Source organism: Mya arenaria, chromosome 12 (genome assembly GCF_026914265.1).
Source record: "Mya arenaria isolate MELC-2E11 chromosome 12, ASM2691426v1".
Classification (NCBI taxonomy): Eukaryota; Metazoa; Mollusca; class Bivalvia; order Myida; family Myidae; genus Mya; species Mya arenaria.
The window spans coordinates 34,635,508-34,655,417 of NC_069133.1; the positions used below are offsets into that span (position 1 = coordinate 34,635,508).

The window sequence follows — 19,910 nt, forward strand, 5'->3', positions numbered from 1 at the left end:
TGACATCGTACATCGGTGTCAGTTCCAAATTAAGTCAGATGGTCATATTTTTGCCCCCATATAAAAACTCATTATGTACAAAATGAGGCACCTGAGGGTGCCGTTGCCATGTCAAATTAACGGACAGTTGTTTAAATATTTATCTTTGAAACATGTTCTAGACAAAAAGTCAACAGTTCTGATAAAATATGAAGGGGTTAACATTTGTGCAGAACCTGCTATTTACTTGTGAAAGATCGCTGGGCTGGTGTTCAAACCCTGACCTTAGCAGATCGCAGCTGATCACTGTTATTGGTGGGCGGAGCTACGTGTGATCATATGACTTAAACTGTTATCTGAATGTTGGATTGTATCAGCTTCACAGAATAGTCTTCCTCATTCTGATCCACCAATCATACTGTCATATTTCGGGCGCTCAACCAATGAAAATTGCGCTTACAAACCGCTCTAGTGAAATTTGGTAAACAAACATCGCTTTGCCTCAACGTGAAAAGCTCGCCTGTCAAAACAAAACTGACGTTCGAATGCAGAAGTAGCTTTGGAAAATTCAATTTATTTTGTTGTGATTGTCGCGATCTCTAAATTTTTACCATGTTTAATATTACACAACTAATACAAGCAGCAGAATATTTGGACAGACGAGAAAGAGGTGAGAATTTTAGCAGAAGTGGATTTTATGTGAGCGTTCCTGAAATTTTCGTCTGTTCTGCAATTTGCCACGTAGCTAAGGACGTTAATGTTTGCGAAGAATCTATGTTATAATTGTTAAATTTCAGAAGCTGAACATGGATATGCATCGACCCTTCCAATGCCAGATGACTTTAGCTTAAAGAAGCGTTCAAAATCAAAGAAAACTCAGGGAAATAGGTAGGGTGTTGGAAAAAATGGGTCATGTTTATAGAATGTTTAGTGTCGGATTTTACAAAATCAAGTGTAATTGTGATGTTAATTCTGGATTTTAATGTTAATGTTGGCATTCAATTACATGAATGTTGGATTTATTTCTCTGGATTATACTCCTATATTGGATTTCTGAAAAATCTTTTGGATCAGGTATCTGAAGGCAAAACCAAGATGGCCGCCAATCCGTTTGTGTTGGTTGCAAAACTTGCCAATTCAGCAGTCAGCTTAACTCATTAAAATATCCTCAAGTCGATAAGACTGATTTTGTATTAAATAGAATTGTGTTACAACGAACAACATTTATTGAATGGAATAATACCGCATTGAAACATTACAATTTTAATGAATTAAAGTCTTGAGAAATTAGGTCACTAATTAATTTTTGTTTCTGTTTAGTTTCTGATCACTTTTCATTAAGTGTTTGTTTCTTGATTGATTCTACATACCACCTTCTTTGTCGGAAATGTAATTGTCACTTAAATCTGAATATATCATTTGATCATTCTAACCCACCAACCGGGTGACCAACCCGTGGCAGTGAAAATTGAAATGCCGCCCTTTACTTCAAAATTTGTTTAAGTCACACTGGCAAATGTGACGAAACAAGCCATAATGCTGCAATTATAGGGCGTTGGCAGAGGTTTATAAATTTTAAAAAAAGTTTGTACTACAGCAAACTTGCACTTTTTTAATATTGTAATGCATCTGAAAGCTAGTGAGGTCAATGGTTATTTGTTATGTGATGATTTCCTAAAAAATACAATGCTGAATGATTAAAAAAAAAATGTAATTTGAGCTTTGCAACAGAAAAAAGTTTTTATTCCGATTCTAAACAATTGTCAAATCTGGTCGCATCTTAAAGCATAATGTATGTCCTTTGAAGTTTTAACAAAACATTTATGTGGTCAATGTATGACAGGCATACATCTAAGCTCACAGTTTAGATTTAGCAAAAAGTTAATTTAATTTTGAATATTTATAACATTCAGCGCCAGTACTTGGAGTCTTCTTACTGCAAAAACACGTCAACACACGGTCCAGAATGAAATGAAAAATTTTGGTATCTAAAATGCAGATTTTTTTAAAAGCCTTTGTTTTAACTTACAGGTCAACTCACAACGAACTAGAGAAAAACCGGTAAGTTACTTTCTCAAGTTAAATCATTTTTTGGAGTAGCATCAGTACTTGTGTCACCTTAGAACGTCCTAAGTTTGCTTCAAATTCATGTAAACATCCTTTCCACAAATATATAATCAGGGAGTAACCTTGACATGTTAAGTACATAGCCACTGAACACTGTAGCTCTATGGGAATTTTTGATGCACAATAGTGGAAGTGGTATTTGGGTCAATGTAAACTTGTATGAGTCTTATAAAGTTACTTCCCTTTACTTGGTGAATAAATGCTGTGTGCTTTACAAAAGGGAAATGTTGAGATGATGACATTGATCTGAAATTTTGTTAAATTGTTTCCCAAATTCTGATGATGCTTTCATACACATATAATCCTGTTCTTTTGATTCTTACCAGATTTTCTTTCTATTTTCATGTATTGGAATTTGAGTAAAATAGAATAAAATGTTTTTTTTTAATAGGCCTTAGCCTGCGTAACTCATCACATCGGAACATTGTTGTTGACTGTCATACCATGGTTTCTCTTATATGTTTTTGCAGAAGAGCAAATTTGCGATACTGCTTAGAAAAGTTAAAAGACATCGTGCCATTGGGACCAGACTCATCGAGACATACAACATTAGGGCTTTTAATGAAAGCGAAATCATTTATTAAGGTAAGTGTTAAACAACTTTGTATTAAGACCTAAAAAAACAAATATTGTCCCTACTAACCACATTTTTTTGTATACTTTTAAATTAATGTGTTGCTGCTAAGACTGACTTCATGATGTATCATGAAATGGGTATTACAGCTATTGTGAACACTAAGGTCTTTGATTTGAAATATTTAATGCTATTGGAGAGGTATGTGACTCAGCTTCTGTTTCCAAATTAAATAAGCCTTCCAAAATTTTGAAGCCATGAACAATTTTGGCTTTCAATCCGCTATTTTGGAAAAAAAAAAGGAAGTGGGAAACATTTCTGTTTGAAGCCACTTTGATGTCAGGGGAAATCAACCATCTCTTAAGTTGCAAAATGGGATTAAAGTGATTTTTTAAATTCACTTACAAGTATGTTTTGTTAAGTTTATTTTGAAGTAGTTGTAATTTACTCAAGGTTTCATTTTTCGGGTTGGGGAGTCAGGTTGAAGGAATTGGGGAATGGATGCTGGGACAGCACAATACACTGACTGATAAAATGTGAACGCTGGCTGACTCAGATACGAAACACTTGTCACAAGGAAATTATAATACTGTTTCTGGTTAGGTCAATGTATCTCAGGAATATGTAAGATATTGTGAATGGATCAATATCATATGAATTTAAATACAATACATGTGTTTTTTACCAGACTAAAATCTTTTTTTGCTCATAACTTGTGTTTTTAGTAAATTGGCAATTCTTACTGACACACTCAAATATTCCCAGACTTTTCTAGTGGTTCTGAAGATTTTTCACAAAATATGGCCTACATAGCTTAGTTCATCAGGAATATCATATAATTTCTTGTTGTTAATGTTTTTTCGATGAGGTATGTTTTTTGTGGTTGAGTGGTTCACCAAATTAAGAGGACTTTTTTGCCGATGTTATTATTACCTGATTATAAACAGTCATTATTACCATTTTTATTATTTGGTTTAATGCCAGTGGCCCATATATATTTTCCCCTGTTCAAGATTTACTGTGATCATTGACAATAATTTTTCTCTGAATGGCTTATTGATTAGATATGGGATATTTACTTAGAAATATATTAGTAATAAATTGGTCCGCTTTGGGCAAAATAAAGTCAGCCGATCAGATAGATTGTTATTAAGCCTATAAAAACATAGATGGCCGTTTAAAGGGGCTGTACTCCGTATGATAAAGTAGAGAAATAATAAGAAAATTGTTGAAAACTGACATAAACTTGGCATCTATGTGTACAATGCATTGAAACTTACTAACTGATGTTCCACATAGTTTACAATTTATTTAAGTTTAGCAGTTATTTCATACTTTTCCATTAAAAAAGATTACTGTAGTATGTCTACCAGGTAGAATTCATTCCTTATGCGTGATTGGCTAGTCGGTGTTATCACGTGATATTACCGAGGTAGGTGTATAGCTTAATTATGTCATCCAATTATAGTTAGCCGTCGTAGCTCAGTGGAGACGTCGCTGGACTGCAATTTTGGCGGCACGGGTTCGAACCCGGTCTCCGACACAATTTTTTTTTTTACATTTTGGTGCTTTTTTTACAATTATGATATCAAAGCGTAACACACTCTATTAGATAATTGTCATGAGATTCGTTACAGAAAAAAACTTTTTTGGTGCCAATCTGGTGTACAGTCCCTTTATAAACCATTGGTAGCAGTATCGGGCAGTGACGAGGGTTTTTTATGTAAGATATTTACTTGAAAAGTTACTTTTAAGAAATTGCCACAACAAAATCAGAATGCTGTTTCCGACTGTTAAAATGATGTGTAACAGTATTGATTAGGGATGGGGATTTTTTTAATAAAATATTTGTTTTCAAAATAAAAATTTCCTTAATATGCTTATAATGGATATAAATATGAACATATGAATAATAACTTCACCATCAGCGGCAAATACTGGCACCTATGGTTCAAGCATTATGTGAAGAAATAATGCTCTGTTATGTTACTGGATGAAAAATCAGCCGATTATCAGCTGATATCGCAGCAGGTATGCACTTAAACAGCAAGAATTAGTGCAGGTCAGCTAAATAAAACATAAACTGGAATCCCATGATCTATGATGTAAGATTCCTTTTTTCCTTTTGGTATTCCATGAATTTATGACTTGTCAAATGTGTGGCGTGTCAATGGCTTGTCATATCTAATGCCTTATTTAGTCAGAAACATGGTGCTGATGTACCCAATTATGGTTGGGTTCATAAAGTATATTATTTTCACCAAATTTTTTAAGTGCAATGGTGATGTAATGTTTGCAACCACTTGTAACGAGGTGGTGATTTTAAACAAATGTTCCTAGTACTTAATAATGAAACAATTTCATCATTCTTTTTGAAGTGGATCCCACCTATCTCGTACATTGATCACAGAACAGTTTTATTGGAATATGAAATATGAAAGTTGATTAGCTTATCTGGCTCTTAATGGACACTATCTCGCAATGCAGTACATAGTATTATAGGCTCGTCAACACTTTAATAAGGATTGCACTTCCTGAACAATGGTCTGTTATCAAGTACAGATCATAAGTTAATATCAGTGACTGTATTGACTGAAAAATGTCCTGTTTCGATGACGAATTTCATTCCTATGTATTGAAACTATTTCAAATTTGAAGAACATGCATATGACAGTCTGGATTAATGGTTTGAAGTTTCCTTAAGCTTTTCAAATGTTTAAATATATGGCTTTGTATACAGTTGATTATTATTCTTTATATCTCTTACATTTAAACGGGTTAAAGGGAGTATAAGGTTTTATGTGAGGTTAAATGAAGAAGTTGATAGAGCCTTTTCGCGTTTATCTTGCGTTACTTATGTACACACTTAACTCAATTACTCTTGGTTTCCGTTTTAACCGTAAACAACTTTAATATCATAGTGAACAAGAATGAATGATACTATTCAATGATTCATTTTGAAATGCAATCAGATTCACACATTTCAAAACCATTGGTCTTCAGGAAATAATTGAGGGTCCGAAGCTTATAGTTGTGTGCACAGATTACCGTTAAATTATGCATTCAGCATATGCACATGTTTAAGGATGATGAATCCTCGGGGGGTGGGGGACTTCTTTCCTGAACAATTTAGGGCAAAAGTTCAACTCATTTCCCTATGTTTGAAAAAAAAACTTTTCCACCAAAAGTGCAAATAACAAAGTTCTTTCTTACAAGTAAAAATATGTTATTAAATTATTTCATGTTTTATCCTTTTGTAAAAATGCGCTTATTTCATCTTATTTCAGCAAAAAAATTAGACCCCTAAACAAAACACATGAATTAACATGAATTAACATCCACACTAGTTTATGTTAAATTTATTATGGACAAATCATATAAGATTTAGTTGAGGTTTCCACAGGTTATAGGTTATATGCTCAAAAGATCAAAGTGATTCATTTAAGTATAGTTTTGTTGCTTTATTATTTACATATTTCTTTGTACTGTATATATAATTATGTACCTAAAGGGCTTTGAATAAGAAATGATTGAATGAAGGATGTGGGTAGATCAATTAAAAAGCGGTTTCCCCAGAACATGTAAGCACGGACCATTGTACATGACAGTTTACTGAATAGAAATAAATACAGCTGAAGTCATTTTTTAAAAGAAGACTTGTTTGCAGTAGGGTGTCAGAATGTCCCGATTGAATTTACAACTTGATACAAGAAATAACTCTTGAATAGACCAGCTTATGATAATAAAACAAAAACATTTTAGCTGCTTATCTGTTGTTGCTGTTTTTTTTTAAAGAAAAAAACTATTCAAGATATTCAAATGAAACTTGGTACAATATATGTTTGCCGGAGGCAAAACACACGAGTGCAGTAAAATCCATAACTCTAGCGCCAACAATTCTTGAGATATGCCCCTTGTTTGATTTGGAAAAAGTTAAAGGCCCATAAATCTGGCTGGCTTAAATGAAACTTTGGTTATGTCACTTGTTTTACTAAAAAACCTCAACAAAAAAGGGCCGCATTGTGAGGTCTATTCGTATTCAGTGAGTCCAATGGACCATGGCGAACAGTTTCAGGATGGCCCTACAAAGATTGCCCATAATGTCGGAATAAAGCAGTATCGATCAGGCAAGTAGGTTAATGCCCTAAGTATCAGATTTTCAACCAGCGAAATTGACACTGATCAATAGCCTTATGGAGTTCTATTACCGGTACATTAAATGACTATAAAATGACCAGTAGAACTGATTGATTATACCAGTATTTGCTCAGTGAATGGTTTTCAGTTTCAAATTGGTTTGACAAATATTGCAAGTCAAACATTTTATGAAATGATCATGTTACGGAAACTTTAAGAGGGCTATTTTTCAAGCATTGTTTATACATGAACTCCATATTGGAGCTGTTACAAGGTGGAGCTTAACCATTCAATAACTAGCATCATGAGCATGTGGATGAATCACAAAGCTTTTCACTTATAATGCATGCTAGTTATTGAATGATTATACAAAACAGTTAATTCAACCATAAGCTGCCCTCATGATTAATATACTTTGCTTGTGCTGAAGCACTTCTGTAAAATTTCAATGAATTTGGTTGTGGGTGCAGTATGACTATAGTCCAACCTTGTTGACTCGAACACCCAGGGACCCACGAATACCTTGAGCCTGGATTACCTTCAGTAGAAATAAATCTGTCCTTTACATCCAGTTCAAGCAAACAAGGAAATCGAGCCAAGCAAGTTGGAGTCAATGGTGTTCGACTGTATTTTATATTTGTCTAGCCTGGCCTGCATCACCGTATCCTAATGTAAACATTTTTTTTTTTTTAATCCTTAAAATACTGCTATTTCGCTGAACTTCTTGGTTTGTATGACCTGTTTACATACACTTATCAGTTGTTGTTTTTTGTAAGAAACATTACTATATACAAGATACTACTTAATTGCATGAAATCTGAGGAAGTCTCTCATTGGGTGAACAACTGGTGAAATGGAAATTTAGCGTGAGAAAACTGTATTGATCCAGTTCAATCAAGATCTTTGTCCAAAAAAAATCTTGTAGATAGTAATCTTCAAGAGAGGAGTAAATGATTGTGATTGCTTATATGCGGGAATCAGTAGCTAAGGGAAAGGGTCAACGATGTCACAGGTTGAATAATAATAGCGTTGCACAAAGTCACCGTGTGAAAATAAATACTTGTCAACTTTTGTAAAGAATGCTTTCGCTTTTAATTTGCGCTCCTAGCGAGTTATTTTGTGGTAGGAAAACTACTGGAGCTAATTGGTGAAAAGTAATGTGTTGTGTTCAAATTACCGTTTTCACAAATTTAACTAAAAGTTAATCATAGCGTAAAGGCTCTCGTTGTTGTGTTGTAATTTACAACGAACCATTTTCTTTGTATTTTTCTTATAATAATGTGGCTATGGTCGACTAGATGAGGATTTCAGGGTTCTTTATAAAGTCGACTGAAATGAATGTATGACTAGTTTCACCTAGATGTGGTTTTCGCTATTATCTTTTGAACAATTAGATAGGCTACACGCGCCTATTGTTCTTTAAACTGTCATTATCAGCTGATCATGTTTGAATGAAGTCAGATTTTTATCAGCTATTTATGGTATTTCTGATGACATAGCTATTTCGATAAACTCAGTCTTCCTCTCATCACTAGTGAATTTTGTTTGTACAACTTGAACTTTTGGAGTTTAGTTGATAAGTTTATACACAGATTACCATAAGCAAAAAGTATCCTTCACCTTTTCAGTTTGAACTTAATATGCAAATATGATGAAATAAATTTTGATGTTTTTTTGAGACATTGAAGAAAATTGACAAAAATAAATTGTTGATTAGGTGTGACGTGTCATTTGGAACATAAATCATTCTGTTTCCCCATGCACTGTCTGTTCAACTCTGGAAAAAAACATTGTTATATCAACGGCAGAGTAATATTTTCTGTTCAGCTCCTTTCTTGAATAAAACCCATTATTATATCAACTGTAGAGATATATTCTTTGTTTACATTTTCATTATACTGCTAATAACATTCGTTGCTGTTTCCTTGATTTGAAAGTAACATCGTATGATTATTAACAAATTGCTTCCTTCTAAACATTTCAAACAATCAACGTTGAGTGCGGCTTCTAACCAATTACTGCAACGTTTTAAAATTTCCCCCTTTTGTGAACGTTATAAAATACCGCCTTGCATTACCTTGAATTGCAAACAAAACTAATTCCCATTAAAAGCCGTCCTTTGCACTGCAAAGAACAAGATCAGAAAAAGTAATGAATAAACGGATGGCACTGTCAGTGGAATATCAGGGCGCCTGAATAACAGCATTCAGAAAAGTAGGTCTTCGAACTTGGCAAATAAATCGCCCAATTTTTTTCCCAGCTTCATTTTGGGTTATTGTTCACAATTATCATGATATCATCAAAGCCAATATTAATGGATTTTGTTCCCCTCAAGCCCTACATCCATCATGTTGATCTAACTATTTAATTAATGTACAGAAGTACCCATTGATTTCCTTTCCGCCATTCTGATCAATAGATTGTCACAAGTTCTTTCAATCATAGCCGCAATTCTGACGGGATTTTAACATTATTCTAAGGCACTGAACACTAATGACAGCAATAGTTCATTCCAGTGCTATCAGTGGTCAAAATAAGGACAAGCCTGCAAGCACTGCTCTGAGCTTTCTTTCTGATTTTTTTTATGACCAACACTAGTGTCAGAAATCAAGCAGTCTTCAGATCATCAGAAAGTCTTTAATATAGATTTTGCTAACTGCGCTAGCACTTTATTTAATAATAAGAGTACCTTGGTACTTTACTAAAACAGAGTCACAATCTCTCATACAATTTATTTAAATTCACAATCAAAGTAAACAAACATTTTGAAAAAAAGAGAAAAATGGTCTGGTGCTCTGTAATGATTCATGATCGTATTAAACACGCACAGCCGTCCATTTTTCAATCACTAAAATTGGGGAACAAGACTCCTTGTGCAGATTTTTTGGGTCCCCTTAAAGGGCTTTCAGGTGTCAAGTTTCTGTTTTGTTCACAAAGCATGCTTGCGTTCCTACAAAACTGTTTTTGTCCTTGTTGTTCGATTGTGCTCATTTTGTATGATTCATTTCAAGGTTCAATGTGATTTAACTATATTTTTAGTTTGACACAAGAAAGATCTTGACCTGACGTGCGTTTGAGTTATAATTTTCTGTGACCCTATTGTTCATTGGTCGTTGAATGGGCTGAAAGGGTTATCGATCATTTCATGTTTAAATAACAGGTTTTTTCTATAAAAACATAAAAAACATCTTCATGTGGTTCTGTAAACATTCAGATTTCCATTGGAAAAATATCTTCAAAATCCCCTGAAAGTCTTTTGAGCTGTTCACAATAGCTGTTTAATGAATACTTTTTTGTACAAAGTCATGTGGTTTGTGATTAAAATTCTTTTTGTTGTGTTTGATTTTCAATTAGTAATGTAAATTAGATATTATATGGTGTATATTTAATATCTCCACAGCTGAGCAAAAAATAAATTGGTTTAAACTTTTAAAAACGAAATAGTCTTAAAATCTTTAACTTGTCTGATATATCCATTTTTTATCTCTGTAGAATCTTGAAGAAAAGGATCGAAAGACGGCGTCCACCCGGGAGCAGTTGCGACGAGAGCAGCGCTTCCTCCAGCGACGATTGGACCAGCTTATGGAAGGGCAATACCGTGTGCGACAGGAGAGGTCCATCTCAGAGTGTAGCACGGCCACCAATTCTACATCCTCCTCTACCTCAGAATCAGGTTAGATTGGTAGTCAGTACAGGAGGGGGGCACTCGGTTGTTGTACCACCTTGTTTACGTACGGGGGGAATACAAGGAGAAATCCGTCTCAGTACACAGCACCATTACCATCTTGACTTTTTTTTTCAGAACCATATTAGAATCATTAATGAAGTTTCTTAGTGCTCCAGCTAGGCCCATTTTTTGGTTGCAGCACCCATGCCCTCTTTTCCAAACACCCATGACCAAAGTAACTAAGTTGAAGGCACTTTCTTACCTCATAAATAGTGGCAGTTATGAGTTGAGTTTTGAAATAAGAGTCTTTATAATGGACGATTGTTCAGTTAAACCAAGGATAGTGTCAGATTATTTTAGGTGATAACTAAAACTTGCCACTTGCTTCATGTTTGGCCTTGACAGGTCGGCCATGTTTTCAATTTTGATATACCTGCTAAATACCAAGCCTGCTAAATACCAAGGCCTGGCATGAATTGTCTTGACATTTCAATGCAATTTAAACTTTTACCTTTAAAACAACATGCTCATAATTTTCTGACTACCTGGCTGGTGCTGCTTGATTGAAAGATCAATATATATCTGAAGTCAGCTGTTTCATAATAGAATATGTAAGTCAGTTTGTAAACAATATTTTTTGGCAGGTTTACCATTTAAATGAGCATGCTTCACTGAATCCTTATAATTACTACAAACTTGAAAAAAAATCAGCTGACTTTCTTAATCAATTCACCATTAACTTGGCGTAGGGCCTACTTGTCAGTACCAATGAAACAGGCTTTTCTTTCATGATTAAATCAAGGTCAACGACCCAGCAAAAAAATCTCTACTCTTAGGGGGATTAGAGTTGATGAATTTTGTCTCTTGGTATGAATAATGAATAGATTGATACTTATCCAATGATTTAGTGATGAATTGTTTCTGAAAGCCAATTGTAGACTATTCCTGCATGTATATAATAATCGCGTGAGAGTTCCGACAGAATAACTTGCGTTAGAAGTCTTCATTAATGACGGCAAGGCGATACAGCTGAAATTTAACGTATAGACAAAACAACGAGATCTATAGGTACAAAGGGAAAATATGCATTCGTCAGCAATTGAGGGGGTTGGGGGGGGTGAGGTTGGCTGAAGGTGGCGCCCCGGCCTTAAATCGTTACAAGTTTACTTTTTAAGTTTATATCAGAGAATAAAGTAATAATTTTCACTATTAAAATCAAAATTTATTGTAACTTGAATTGTTAAAAGTTTCTTGCAGTAGAACCCTCAACCCCAATGCAAACATTTTAAACCTTATCAATTTTGTTTCTGAGGGAGGGGCTTATGTCTTAAGGTTGCACCCTTAAGTTTCAACCCCTCTAGCATCAATTTCTGGATCCGTCCCTGGTATAAACAAGGTCACTATAAATGCAATGCTGTAAAGCTAAAAAAAAGGGTTCCATCAGGTATATCCCTGACACATTCAACCATTATAAGTCCCTGCCTCACTTTTCGTGCCAGGGACAACCACTTCCAACAAATGTGTATTTCTGAATTTTTTTTATTTATAAACCATGTAAAGGGTCCTTTTAAAATTACCAGAGTCCTCAACTATGAGAGTTCAAGGCTTTAGCTGAAAATTCCTAGGGAAATCCCCTGTTACATCTGTTTATGCTGAGAGCTGCTATTTATTAAGTTTTTGCAGACATATGATGCATATAAATAGTCACAAAAATTCTTTCAAAGTAGCTGTGTGAAGTTAGCTAAACATACGACATTGGACATTGGACATTGAAAATCGAATGTTGTGCTGGCACGACATTGGACATTGGACATTCAAAAGTGAAAGTCGTGCTAGCACGACATTGGACATTGGACATTGAAAATCGAATGTTGTGCTGGCACGACATTGGACATTGGACATTCAAAATCGAATGTTGTGCTGGCACGACATTGGACATTGGACATTCAAAAGTGAAAGTCGTGCTAGCACGACATTGGACATTGGACATTCAAAATCGAATGTTGTGCTAGCACGACATTGGACATTGGACATTCAAAAGTGAAAGTTGTGCTGGCACGACATTGGACATTGGACATTCAAAATCGAATGTTGTGCTGGCACGACATTGGACATTGGACATTCAAAATCGAATGTTGTGCTGGCACGACATTGGACATTGGACATTCAAAAGTGAAAGTCGTGCTAGCACGACATTGGACATTGGACATTCAAAATCCAATGTCGTGCCAGCACAACATTCGATTTTGAATGTCCAATGTCCAATGTCGTGCCAGCACAACATTCGATTTTGAATGTCCAATGTCCAATGTCGTGCTAGCACGACTTTCACTTTTGAATGTCCAATGTCCAATGTCGTGCTAGCACGACTTTCACTTTTGAATGTCCAATGTCCAATGTCGTGCCAGCACAACATTCGATTTTGAATGTCCAATGTCCAATGTCGTGCTAGCACGACTTTCACTTTTGAATGTCCAATGTCCAATGTCGTGCCAGCACAACATTCGATTTTGAATGTCCAATGCCCAATGTCGTGCCAGCACAACATTCGATTTTGAATGTCCAATGTCCAATGTCGTGCTAGCACGACTTTCACTTTTGAATGTCCAATGTCCAATGTCGTGCCAGCACAACATTCGATTTTGAATGTCCAATGACCAATGTCGTGCTAGCACGACTTTCACTTTTGAATGTCCAATGTCGTGCCAGCACAACATTCGATTTTGAATGTCCAATGTCCAATGTCGTGCCAGCACAACATTCGATTTTCAATGTCCAATGTCCAATGTCGTGCTAGCACGACTTTCACTTTTGAATGTCCAATGTCCAATGTCGTGCCAGCACAACATTCGATTTTGAATGTCCAATGTCCAATGTCGTGCCAACACAACATTCGATTTTGAATGTCCAATGTCCAATGTCGTGCTAGCACGACTTTCACTTTTGAATGTCCAATGTCCAATGTCGTGCCAGCACAACATTCGATTTTGAATATCCAATGTCCAATGTCGTGCCAGCACAACATTCGATTTTGAATGTCCAATGTCGTGCTAGCACGACTTTCACTTTTGAATGTCCAATGTCCAATGTCGTGCCAGCACAACATTCGATTTTGAATGTCCAATGTCCAATGTCGTGCCAGCACAACATTCGATTTTGAATGTCCAATGTCCAATGTCGTATGTTTAGCTAACTTCACACAGCTTTTCAAAGTAGTGTTGACAATTTTTTGGAATAGAAATGCACACACAAGAAGGCATTGCAGTGATCTGGTCTATCTATTCCTTCTGCGAATTGCCATGACCTACGCGTGTGGGAGGTTCGGGGGGATGTCGATAGCGACTCAGTTGGATGATGTATACGGATGTTTCCTACTTTCCTAACCAGCTGGCTTGATGTGTAACCAGTTGAAAAAAGTTGTTTTTTTCTATTTTTTAACTTGCATTTATCTTTATTTTACAAGATGTTTTGTCAATGTATTATCATCTGATCCTTATTATGTAAAACAAGAACTTGACAACTTGTTTTAGTTTTATATCACCCTCTCTTAAATATATGAACTCTACTTCGCAGGAACGGCTCATATTTTCTTTAATGTGTCTGTGTTTGATAGAATGCAATTTTTACTTTCATTATTTCATTAGCAAGTAGCTGTGATGTCATTTTACCTGCTAATTGCAGTTATGCATACATGCATATTTCTACTTATAACGGTTCAACTTTGCTTTTATACAATTTACACATTGTTTACGAAGCCAGACAACAAATGGGCTCTATTTAACCGATTTTGATCATAACATCATGCGTTGGCGATATAGAATCATGTTTCAAGGAGGAACTATTTATAACCGTGTGAGCATCGAAAAATGTATTTACACTTAAACATTTTTTATGTATACTATATTCCTTAAAGTGATATAAAATGTCGTATATTTTTGTTTATTTTTAAAAAAGCGCGCCTATTTTTATGCGAACAAAACGTCATTTCGGAAAACACGATTTTAAAATTGTGTCCAAACCCTGTGTGCGCTGACATTTGAATTTTAAGTTAAAGCGGGCCGATATCAAGACGGTGAAAAATATCAAATTCTTATTTCACTGTTGGAAAAAGTGAACTATTATTATTACTTTCTTTATAAATCTACATATATCACCGGAAAGCATATAATAAACACTGACAATAACAAGTTAAAGACGTTACAATTTAAAGACGTTGAACAAGAAATATGTTAACACGACAACACTTAGTCTAAGCATATTTGACTCTTCTTCCTAAGTTTGAGGCTTAGAGCTCCTTACACACTGGTCACTTAAGAATGCAAAGTATGTTTTACACAACTTTAATCATCGCTTGCGAATAAACGCTTGAAGCAACATGTTGACAGTTTGGCAGTTTATGCTGCCAAATTGGATTTGAACGCTGAGCAAAAATGTTTTTTTAAAACGTGAATTGTTTAAAGGTTATCTGTTTATGCCAGCAACTGACTTCTATAGAACGTCAATGTGAATGTTTAAGCTGACTTACATTAAGCAGTTACCCTAACCAGGAGTCAAAGAAAAGTGTAAGGCCTTTTTGCATTTACAAGTATCTAAAACTCTTTATGGATAGGCTGAAATGGAAAATTTGACTTCTGATTTCAGAAAATCTTATCATTTCTTCATAACACGGCATTGATTCGGATTATGTGCCTCGGTCAATATGCCCTTTCATTAATGACTTTCAGGTCATATTGAATGGCTCACTAAGCAATAACTGTAAACTTTTAGTGAGAAACTATTATACAAATTTGTACAAGTATATTTACATGTGATGTTGTAGTGGATGGGATCTCTGATTTGTGTCAGGGGAGATCACTGCATGGGACATTTGCGGTTATTACTTTTCAAATTGTCTTGAGTGCATTCATTGAGAATCTCATATTTCACAGCAAATCGGCACTATGCAAAACTCGTCTGAGAGTCTCAAATATTAAATTTTAAAGACAGTGCATCCGTACAAATAATATATTTTGGGAATATTAGTAATAATTAGTACTAATACAATGAAAAATACAGAAACAAGCCAAGGAGTCCAAAATTCAAAAAAAATAACTAAGCCTTGTTTAGGGGCGCAAGGCATGGACCAAAATGACAAGAACTATAGACACAGACATATAGGACTCGGCATGCCCAACAAAATGAATGACTGCCCTAAAACATCTCCGACGAAGAACATGACACTATGGCTATAGATCCTGCGTATGGTGGAAAATTCTGAAATTGCAAACCCCGAAGATGTCAACAATTGTTTATTTTTATTGTTTTGTGGGTTGTTGAAAGATCCTAAAGACAAAGTTATGATTTTTGACGCCACGTTTGCTAGTAGGTAGTTGGTTATTGATAAGCTTTGAAGATGCCCAATTTAACCCATTTTTGATATATTTATTCCTAAATATAAACACATGTACTCCCTTAGGCCGAGGTTGCCCCTTAAATGAACAATGTTGCTGCTAAAGCATGATTGCAGCTCGGGCAATATTTCAAGGGTATATTTATTTTCTTACAAGGCAATTGGTACGTCGATATGATGAAACAACAAATACATGACTTTTAGTTAAATTGTCTTCTTTATCAAGTACTCATTGATTTCTTTTAATTGCAAGCGATAACGCAATATGAAAACTAGGTAAAGACAGACAGACAGACAGACAGACAGACAGAAGACAGACAGACAGACAGACAGACAGACAGGCAGGCAGGCAGGCAGGCAGGCAGACAGACAGACAGACAGACAGACAGACACCCCAAAAGAACCCCAGAAAGACAGAACATGACATGGTAATGTCATAATATTTACATTACCACTAAGATACTACATTGAATAAACATATAGTGAGGAAAGTATTCTAAGTTAAATAGGCCTATGAACAAAATAGGAAATGAAAACAAATACCTAATTCTGTCACAAAAGCCAAAATCTATTAAGAAATAAAAATGTAATGATTTCAGATCCTGCTGAAACCATTTTTTTTTAAATGTGTACAGTATATTTTTATTTTAAAGTTTATGTGTTTGTCAAGTTTAAAAGTGTTTGCAAGGCACGTCTTATTTGTCGTTAAAACCCGATTATTTTACGTTATTTTTTTTATTAGACTGAACAAATCCATCATACCATATTTTACGAGAATTCTTCGATGCTCAAGAGGACACATGTTCAATTCGTACAGCAAAATATAACATCTTGCACGGCGGATTTATTGGGTTGTTTATTGACTTATGCATCGGGTCACAAAGACTAGAATTAACTCATCTTGGGACCTGGTTTTGCAAAAGAGCCTGTCTTTGAATACAATTGGATTCACGCGACCAGCACTTATTGGTGTCTCGAGGAAGAATTAGCCTATGTAATAGGATGGAAATACAAGAAAGTAAACATCTATGTTAGACGATTTAGGGATAATACCTAGGCAATACAGAAGTAGCTTGACATCAAAGTTCTAAACTTTCTCAAGATCGATGTTTTTCTTTGGTTATCAGGAACAGTCGTTATCGTAATGTAAAATGTTGACACGCTCAGCCAAAATAAAGCTAGCGTATTTTTATATTGTTGTGATAAAATTACCTTCCAGAAAAACAACAACAAAAAAAACTCTTCCATAAAAAGAAGGGCAAGGGTAAATTACCTTGGAACTATGGGTCAACGTGGATAAACTGTATATCATGATAACTTAAAGGTTGCAACACAAGTTGTTTGTTTCCACTAATCCGACATATTATATTTTGAAGTATGCTTCATAACTGCTAACATTATTTAAACCAGTTACAGTTCCAAACGCATAACGATTTCTGACTTGTTTCAGCATTGATTACCATTCTGCTGTAACATTCTTAATTGTATATGCGTAACAGTTATTGCTTAAGCTGCAAATTCTTTTAGTAAAACATTTCTGGCACGTTCAGTACTGCCTTTCCGACATGGTCTTAAACTCTCGCTTGTTCTGTAATATCATGACATATACATTGATGAAATCGTGTTGTGCGTGTGCCTAATAACTATACTCTTCTCCTTTATATCATAGATTGAGTGGCAAAACATCTTTGACGAAACTTATACTTTAATAACAACTTTTAAAATTATTTTTAGCCACTTTCCTTTGGTCAAAACTGAGTACTTTTTCAACGCCAAATAATTTCAAAATAATAATTTTATATTTAAAAATAATGTTTATGTTTAAATAAAGATATTTGTGATGGATGGCTGGAAATACATAACTAAAAGTCGATTTGGAAATTCTAATCATTGTTTTCAAACGTGTTCTTGAAGCTAAATGCTCACCAGCTAAATGCTCGCCAATTTGCTTCGTACTTAAGAGTTCACCACCAATGAAAAAAAGAAAGATTTTGTTATGACAATAATGAAATGAATACGAAATAACACTAAATTTAACAAATATCCTCTTTTAAATATTTTTTTCCGTTGGTAAATAGACTAAATACAGATACTTTAGTAAAATAAAAATGATATTTAACTGTTTTAAACAGTGGATTTATTAATTGATATTATTGATATTCTTAACATTTTGTTCAGACTTGGCCACTCGTGAACTATTCATTTCGATGCTCTCTCTATGACTATATTGTGATCTTACACTGAATCAAATAACTATCCTCTTTATGCTTCACTAAATGACTGATTCAGATCCACTTCTGCTGACATCCGTGTACAAACTGAAATAACATATGTACCAGAAACGAGCTCTTTAGATCTCTGATTGTTTATACTAGTAGTTGAATATTGTTTTCCAAAAAAGAAAGACATATCATATATTTAACATAACGAGGAAAACTCTTTAAATAGTATACCTGTGTTTTCAGACCTGATTTCTTGGTTTCGATCATGCAAACCATTCGGACACTAGTCATCCCGGTGGTTTACCACTTCCGGGTGTTTTCATTAAATATACCTCTTGGTTGCATTGTTTATATAGACTAGGCTTATTTACCTTGTAATCATATTGCATAATCGTTTGTTTCATTAAATGACATGTATTTGTTCTGCTAACATATTGACGTTTCAGTTGTCTGGTAAGAACAATTGATACACTGTGGAAATATGTTTCGTGTTGCAACTTTTACACTATGGTAAACCTGAGCTGTTGATCAAACAAAGCACGGATAATGTTATAGATATACAACTTTTCATATAAAAAAATTCGTCATATCATGACAACTGGCACAATTCGTAGTTGAAAAAAACAATAGTGTGGGGGTTATTCTATGTAGTAAATACTTTGTTGTTTGCAATCAAAGTGCACGGAGTATTAAGAAAACATATTAAAGAAGGCCTGTTATTTTCAAAGTATTCCATAATAAGTCAGCAACCTAAAACATTTGTGTGGATTAAAAATTGTATTATCTAATAAAACATCAATCTGCTTTTCTAATTCCCTTGTTTCAAAATATTGCGAATTAAACAAGAAAATTCCGAATAACTTCGAAGTTGAATTGATCGCAGGCGATGATAATTGCAAACAATGAATGTAAATAGTTCATTAGAAGGAGACATAAAATTCATGTAAAAGAAAATGATTTCAATTTCAATCCCTTATGAGCCTTTAATGTTTTGAATAATCCATTTCAGTCATAATATAATCTTTAAAGGGCAATTAGAAACAGCTCATGCTCTATGTTAAGTTCCTAAAACATTTATCTGTAATCAGTTCTTAAAGAAGATGAAAACACGTACTCCCATGGCAATTATTGCGTGCAGAACCAAGAAAAAAGATTAAATTTTAGATTTTACGCTGATGGGTTTGACAATGGGACACAATTACATATTCTGATCTTATCACTTTAAAATGATTCTGACAAATATAACTGTCAACTTTCCATTATTTCATAATTATGTTTTATGTAGGAAGTCATTAAGAGATTCACGCATGGTATAGAGATATTCACGCAAAATAAGCAAGTTATTTTTAATTTTGGTTTACTAAAAGGTTGTGCCGATTTCTGGTCTGCGGCCAGTTTATGCCGAATCAATGATTTAGTAAAGCAAAAAGAAAACACTTACTATTACTTAAAATGAAAGAGAAACAAAAGGTATTAATAAAATTATATTGGTATATTAAAAATGACATTCCTTTTTTAAATGCCTTTTAGCTTGAATATTTTAAAAAAAACCTCTCGATATTTCTAAGTGTTTGCTTCACAGAACTGTAATATTCATTAAGGTTTCTCCATGAATACTATTATTTATGCGAAAAGCTACAGAAACAAGCTCTGTAGCAAAAAGTTTAAACATAAACCCGGTTTAATGGCACTGGGTAAACGCCAAAGACATATAACATAAAATCACAAACAAGAATCATGGAAAAACAGCAAATAACCCCACAAACAGCACAGTGCATACATACTATATATAAAAAACTAGGTATGTTTATCAAG

General features: G+C 34.5%; 1 protein-coding gene across 1 annotated transcript; it reads left to right on the plus strand.

Moving 5' to 3' along the window:
* The first annotated feature begins 469 nt into the window (after positions 1-469).
* LOC128212222 (max dimerization protein 1-like) lies at positions 470-10,495 on the plus strand. The gene is made up of 5 exons (XM_052917559.1): positions 470-649; positions 777-867; positions 2,011-2,040; positions 2,577-2,691; positions 10,310-10,495. Exons 1-5 carry the CDS (start codon positions 592-594, stop codon positions 10,493-10,495), a joined length of 480 nt encoding a protein of 159 aa, XP_052773519.1. The 5' UTR covers positions 470-591.
* The last annotated feature ends 9,415 nt before the right edge of the window (positions 10,496-19,910 follow it).

Bases quoted from the DNA above. Each gene is read 5' to 3' on its own strand.
- LOC128212222 (XM_052917559.1), top strand. From the start codon at position 592: ATGTTTAATATTACACAACTAATACAAGCAGCAGAATATTTGGACAGA. The intron at 650-776 runs GTGAGAATTTTA...GTTAAATTTCAG, and splicing joins TTTGGACAGACGAGAAAGAG to AAGCTGAACATGGATATGCA. The intron at 2,692-10,309 runs GTAAGTGTTAAA...TTATCTCTGTAG, and splicing joins AAGCGAAATCATTTATTAAG to AATCTTGAAGAAAAGGATCG.